The 7,748-nt window shown below is 35.8% G+C and overlaps 1 protein-coding gene across 1 annotated transcript; it reads left to right on the forward strand.

The window, feature by feature from the left end:
* Positions 1-3,147: 3,147 nt before the first annotated feature.
* LOC113308631 (nudix hydrolase 16, mitochondrial-like) lies at positions 3,148-7,097 on the forward strand. Its single transcript, XM_026557092.1, has 4 exons — positions 3,148-3,623; positions 4,152-4,263; positions 5,475-5,558; positions 6,419-7,097. The coding sequence occupies exons 1-4, from the start codon at positions 3,553-3,555 to the stop codon at positions 6,701-6,703; spliced, it is 552 nt and encodes a 183-aa protein (XP_026412877.1). The 5' UTR covers positions 3,148-3,552; the 3' UTR covers positions 6,704-7,097.
* The last annotated feature ends 651 nt before the right edge of the window (positions 7,098-7,748 follow it).

Here is a 7,748-nt window from a genome sequence, read left to right on the forward strand (position 1 = left end):
ATGTCAAAAGAGAAGGAACACTTACTGAGCAAGTATTCTTCATCCTCCACCTCAGACTGACACAATAAGCAATTTGTAGTTTCAACAACCCCCTTTGCAAAAAATTTGTTCTAGTCTCCAGTCTTCTATGGAAAACAAACCAAGCTATAAAGGAATGCTTAAGGATCTTTCCTTTGAACCGAATAGTCCTAGACCAATAAACTGCAGGTGTAATGGGATTCAAAGCAGAGTAAGTACCTTTCATAGAGAATTCCTCAGAATTCTTTAGCTGTCCAGATAAGCAGTTTATCCTCCTTGTTAACCAGTTTTATGGACTCAAGGCTACAGTCCACCTCATCATTCATCATAGGAATAAACCATTTATCTCCCTCAATGTGATGACCAACCATTAAACTTTTCTATGGATCAAGTTGAGAGAGATACTAGTAGGAAACCAATCACATAATCTTCTATTAGGACGTCGAAATCCTTTAGAGAAACTGGTCAAGTTACCATTCCTTATAATAATGAAAAAGAAGCCTTTAAAGTCTTTTATAATCCAAAATCCTTCTCCAACTCCAAGAACAATCATGTAGTGTCATGATAAAAAAATATTTGTTATTAACCAAATTCATCTGCACCAAATGAGGCCAAATAGTACCAGATATCAGCTCTCATATATGTCTAAGATAAGCAATTTTTTTTGTTGTAATTTCCAAGTCCTTGACATCCAGAACTCCCTATTATACACTAGCACAAATTTGGGACCAGCTAACAACGCAATATTTTCTCACTATCTCAGCTCCATCCCACAAAAATATCTTAAAGGTAGTATTAAACTCCTTAATAACTCTTATAGGCAATATAAAACAAAAAGACTAAAAATATATCACTTGAAACAACTTGAATAAGTAAGAGTCTCCCAGGACAGATTAAAAACATAGACTTTCATGACCTAATTCCCTTAGTTACCTTAACAATAAGAGGTAAACAATCCACATATGAGGGTGTAGTAGAGATCAAAAAGGACCCACAAATATATGACATGCAGTTTCCCCTCCACAGAACCCAACATCAAAGAATTAAACATTTCTACTCCTCTTGAACTTTGGAGCAGAAAAGAGAAATTTTCAAAACAATAACTTCCAAAACAATATAAGAGATAAACTCCCACACCCATCTAATGAACTTTATAATTTTAATTAACAAGAGCTTATCACATATAAATAACTTAACATATATTCTAACTATATTTATCTCCAATCTAGCATTATTGACACAAAGAGGAGAAGCCTCCAATTGAACTTGCAGATTTAACATATCTTTCTCAGTAGCCAGTTGTTCAAAAATTCTTCTAAATTTAGCAATTCTCCATTCAATGATCTTTCTCTTCACCTTCTTAAATCTGGTTACAAGCTTCGTCATTGGATTACCCACAACAGGTTGCTTTCAAACCTCTCTCACCAATTCTAAGAACTCAGGTTTACCTACATTTTTTTTTACAAAATCAAAAAGGTGGGGACCATGCACTCTCCCTTTAGAACAAGTGACCACACTGGGACTATAACCAGATAGCCCTGGAGGAAGGAACTCTGTAGCAGAATTTTGAAATTGTGAAATTCACTCAAAGTTAACTATCACTCTGTCAAGTTTAACCAACACTCTAACTTCACTTTATTGGTTCCAGGAAACAACGAGAGAACCTTAAATATAAAATATGAGCAAATTGAGAACAATCCCATAAATCAGTAAATTGAGATCTAGTAATCACTTTCCTACTCAGATTATATGTACTTCTAAAATCGAATTAAAATCACCCGAAAAAATTCAGGAGTTCTTATTAAAAGAAGCAAAAGCATTATTTCTTCCCACAACAATTTTCTAGGAATCAAAATCATTTTCACCGTACACCATAGTAGCCACAAAATGAAAACTTTGACCATATAAAACATATAAAAAGATAGTATGGGAAGAGAAATGCGTAACAGACACCTTCATAACTTGAGGATCCCACCAAATCCATATTATCCCAGCACTATTATGGTTTATCAACAAAGTGCCATGAATGTTTATTCTACTAATCCGAGACTCATGAATCATTTTAGAAAATGTTGAAGCGAATCGTAAGATGCTCATGCGACAATGACTAAATGTAATCCACACTATTGTTAAATACAACCTCTTTAAATTATCGTTAACCTTATTGATGTGGGTAAACGAAATCGACCTTCACCATCTTCCCTTAACCGCACCCCATAATGTTTACAGAAACATAAACTCCAAAAAGTTTCCATTGATCATTAACCCCTATAAATTACTAATTGGAGCAATGAAGACGAAGTTATGCTTGAAAATATATGAGGCGGTCTTTTGATATTGTGTGAATCAATCATCTTTCCCGTGGGTCTGACTGAAAACATAGTGGTAGTTAATGCCTTAATGGTATTTGGTTGTCAAGTCTCATCAAGATTGACCCATCTTGTACGGCAGTAACAATTTTGGAAATCATCCATTATGGCTTAATTAGTTTCTTGATCAAATCTTTTTGGGTTCCACTAAAATCTTACAATGTACTGGGGTTCTTAGAGCATCCACAGTGGGCGAGTATAACCAAATTTATGGGATGAGATCCTAACACAGTGGGACGGAGTAAAGATCAAATTTGGACCAAAGATCAAATTCCAGACCAAATATGGTTGCGACCAAATTCCAAATTCTAATATTTAGTCTTTTTTTTGGTCTTTGATCTTTGAGTTTAGTCGTACCATTGCAGTCGCTCTTATCCACCTAAGTCTATGAGAAGATCAAATACATAGATTAGTTGGGAATTAGGATTATGATAGTTTGACATGAATGAGTAAGAGAACTGTAGAGAATCGGATTTAGGAGTTGTAGAAATTAGGGCAATACTAAACGGATTGAAATAAAGAGGATGATAAAGGAGTGAGTTTTGTTTACTCACATCTATAAGGTTTATAATATTTTTGAAGGATTGTATTTAATCTAAGTGTGGGTTGCATTTAGTCACTGCCAATCATATCATGCTCGTACGGCTCAACTAAAGTGTGTTAGCCAGCCCGCCCCGTAACCCGTTATTCCCTCAAACAGAACGGAATGCCATCAGCAAAAGCCACGTGATTCAAGAACGAGTTTACCAGCCTCGAAACAGAACGGATATCACCGTTTAGGGTTGGTTCTCTCGGTTGCAATCCTCATCCCTCACATCATCAGCAACCTCTCTAAAAAGAAACACAAACTTTTGCCTCTCTTTTTCCGCCACTGTTACAGGATTGATTCGTCATTGTTTTACCCTATTCTTTAACTAACATTTCTGGTTTTCCATCTATCCAATCCTTAAGAATCTGCTGTTCTGATTTTGTTTTATCCTCCAAACTCATAAAAATAATATTAGTAGGCGCCCCTTGTTTGATAGGGGTGGTCCGTTTGCAAATCAAATAATGCATAAAGAAAAACATTTAGAATCAAATCAAATGTGAGAAAAAACGTGATGTTAAAATGGTGGCGATGATTTCAAAGAGGAGATGATTAGTACTAGTTTTCGGAAGAACAAGGATGTCTGATTTGGTTGCCCGTACTGGTCGTCATCAGCAGCGTTACCTAGATGGTTGTCGCCTTGTCGCCGGGTATAATAATCAATCTCAATCTCATATGTTCATTAATTATTACTCTTTGTTGAAATCATTTATCAGTTTCTTGCCTTTTGTTTAATTTGATTTATCATTCATCTATCCCTTAGATTCAGTTTACTTGGCTAATGATAGATTAGGTGTTGATAATAGCCTTAATTCTTTAGTTATCGACGCCATTCTCCTTTATTTAGTCTCTGCATTGTTGGTTACTTAAACCCTAACTCCGTTAAAAGAATCTGTAGTCATGTAGGTGTGCTTTTGAATATCATCAGTGAAGTGGTAAAATGGGAGATTTTGTATTAGGATCTTCAGTATGTATATGTCACCAGTAATTTAACTATAGGTGGATGTTGGGAGGGAAATGTAGGCAGGGCATTATAAGAATGTGAATGTATCTTGAAGATTCCAATGTATTATTGATTCTTGGAAATTTGATATGTAATAGCTGCTTGTAATGCCATACTTCGTCTATACCCTATATGACGACTAGAAAAAGGAACTAATGCAATGCGATTTTGACAGGTGTATTCCTTTTAAGTACAGAGAAGATGACAGTGGAGATTCCAATTGTAAAAAAATTGTTGAGGTTCTTATGATCAACTCATCAAGTGGGCCAGGACTTTTGTTTCCAAAGGTATAATGTTGCGAAAATGTAATTTTATCAATGTTATGGTTACATTCTTATGTACTTATTGTGTTATTTTAGACATGAAGTAACAATCTCTCCGTAGCAACACATTGCTTGGAACTCTAATAACCAGTGTTATCTGTATTTGGATTTATTGGCTTGTATGTGACTGTGACAGGTAGAACCTTAGAAATGTTGACACCATATATTAAGACTTAAGTTTCTTTCTTGTTCTGTTTTTAGGCAAACATCAAATGTTAAATGGTAATAAGAGAAGCTTTAGTACTTATTTATTCCCTAGTTAATACTGCTCCTCTACTTGATAACTTTAATTGAGTTGTTAGGCTGATAACAAACTAGTTTTGTGATCTCATCATATATAGTTCCTAAGTAAGGTGATTTAAAGCTGCGCTTCTAGCCAGAATACTAGCAGAAATCTGATTTTAGCATTTCTAAGTCTTCCATCCCTTGTAGATATACCCTTTAGAGCATAATCTAAATTCTATGTGTATGATTATGCTTCCATTTTGTGAACCCAACGGAAGCCTCGGTGGGCTAGTTCCTTGCTTTGGTATGTATATGTATGTTGTGCACCATATAAGTACTTCATACTCATTTCCCAAGGATATGATTAGTGAGTCGAGAATACTTAGATTGAGGTTGTGTGAAAAATGTCTTCTTGGTTAGCAAGGTAGAATAAATATCAGTTTCAGTACCACTACGTATGCTGCTAAAAACTAATGGTGTAATTACAACTCTTTTCAGGTCTTTTATGTCACTCTTTAGATGTAATGGTGAGAAATCCTAAAGCTAATATAGCTTACCGATTAAGATGGGTGAATGGCTCTGGATTTTTGTTTTGGTAGCTGTTTCACAGCGAATTAGAGTCAAGTAGATTGATTTTCACATATCTTTACTGTGCATATCCCTAATACATTTGCTTGGTGTGAAACTTGGGGGGATTAACATAGTTTCAGCCAATACTAACTTATTGGATATATATCACTTGGTATTATCTTGCACCATCATAAGAGATGCAGAACACTTTGTATTCTGTACCTAACTGTTTTCCGTTTTCTAAAATCTGGATTTGATACTTAACTCCATACTGATTATAATTACAAAATTCTGTTGCTGTTCTGCTTTTAATACTAAAACTTCGAATTAAGTAAGGAGAACTTAAACTTCGATTCATGAGTTCTACTGGATTTTTTTAGGGAGGATGGGAGAACGATGAAACTGTTGAGGAGGCAGCAGCACGGGAAGCTTTAGAAGAAGCTGGTGTTCGTGGGGTTATAATGGTAAGTTGTTCACTCTTTTGGCCTTAAGTTACCTCTTTAAGTGTCCCTAAAAAGGGATTCATGAACATTTTGTTGTGGGAACCTTTCTACCCAACTGCTGCCCTGTGTTCCCTCTAGCATGTCATATGTGTACTTGTAATGGTCTGTGCTATCACATACCCATTCCAACATCCAAATTCCTCACCACGCCAGCTTCTGCCGCATGCAACTGATGACTCGTTAGTTATGTCTTGTCTGTCATCTCTACCTCTTTAATGATGCTTTCTATCAGGGATAAGCGATTTGAGCTCTTTGTATCGCACTTCTATGAAATTTCAAACATTTCCAGTGTGTTTGTACTTTGTAATACTCTTTATTAGTTTCTTATACTGTTTCAGACTGTTATTTATGATCACTTGTGAATGATCTGATGGCTGGATTTTATAGAAAATGATCCCTAAATTATGTTGACCAAGAGATAAACATCACATGGTTTTAAATCAAACACATAGAAATACTTGTCTCCTTGATGCACCTATGCGTCTAGCCTACCTGCTTGTTTTTCTCTTGCTACCTTTGTTATTTTTGTGGGTTCTCATGATTAAATCACCACTTGCTGAAGCCCTAAATCTTAGATAAGCATCCTTTACTTATTGGTTTTCTTCAAGTAATGTGATTGATTTGCTTTTCCTTGGCCCTAGGGTGGTTCAGTTGAAGTGAGGAAATATATATGTTGCAAACTGCAGTAACGCTTAAAATTCTTGTTGTTATCCCTTATTTTTTCAGCAATTATATGATTATATCACGAGGTTAATAAGCTTTTTGCTTCTTGTTTCTACATCATATCTATAAGTTTTTCCTTCTGTTCATCAACTTTACAGAAAAATCTTGGGCATTACAAATTCAAGAGCAAAACTCATCAAGATGAATGCAGTCCCGAAGGGTTGTGTAAAGCTGCTATGTTTGCTTTGTTAGTTAAAGAGCAGCTCAATTCGTGGCCAGAGCAGAGCACCCGAGTGCGGACATGGCTAACAGTTCCTGAGGCAGCCAAAAATTGTCGCCATCCTTGGATGCGGGAAGTACTTGAGGAAGCTTTCACCAAGTGGCATGCTGGCAATGTGTTGAACTCTAGTGAGGACACTCTCTCCTCCCCAGACCAGCCCTAATTTGTTCTTTTGGTCGTTAGTTTCCGAAACAACCATACAAAAAACGCAAGCGTGTATTCAAGCGTCATCTAAATGTTCGTACGGTTTCAAATTTTGGTTGAGAAAGTCAAAGCAATTTCAGTGATGCTTTTTAATGTTTTGGTATTTTCTTCGTTTCCATCTCTGAGATTCTGATTTTCCTTTTCCTGATCTCCCCTCCATGTTACTATCACCTTCCCCAAGTTTTTTCCCGACTTCTTTATCATATGATCATCTCTGACTTTTCTGTATTTGTAATCAAACTACAAGCAGGACAGAAAGGCTCCACATGTTTAGATTTTGAACATGTTCTTCAACAATTTAGTCTGGTACATTACGTTGTTCATTAAAAATTGAGAACAATTAACTTTTTTTATGATGTATTTTGCTTGATTGTATTAGCCTTTTTTTTTGCGCAGTCTTATCTAGGTAGGAAGAGGTACCCTGGGATTGTTTGGGCAAAAATTATTCCAAGTTCTTTTAAAGCACTTCCACTCAAAAAATTATGTTGAGCTAGCAGGGATCCCGTTGTATACCAGTCAGCAATTTATTGATTCAGAACGAGTCTTTTTTTTTGGATTATAATCAGATATAGTACTAGTTTTATACCCGATAGACAACCATAGGCCCGTTTTTTTTTCACTTTGTAAATTTAGATCTCCATCCATTTTTCCATCCAAATCCGTTATTTTTGTCAATTTCTCGATCAATTCAGTCAATTTCTCCTCGGATAATGATGCGCAGATTACCCTCTATACAATACTCATTTTGGTGTTTGATCTGATACTAGTGTTAATCTCGGAAATAATCAACGGGTTAGATTGGATAGCATAGAAAGTCGCCACATGCCATAAACACAATTAATCAAATTATTTGTCGATGCTCATCTCGAAAATAATCAACGGGCACCAATAAACCGATTTCAAGTTCACTATCATCTTCTTCACAAAGCCTTTCACTGAGTCTTGTATGCATATCTAATCAGAGGATTCCGATTTATTGAGTTTGATAGAGAAATCTAGGTTTT

The sequence above is a fragment of the Papaver somniferum genome, chromosome 9 (assembly GCF_003573695.1).
Source record: "Papaver somniferum cultivar HN1 chromosome 9, ASM357369v1, whole genome shotgun sequence".
Lineage (NCBI taxonomy): Eukaryota > Viridiplantae > Streptophyta > Magnoliopsida > Ranunculales > Papaveraceae > Papaver > Papaver somniferum.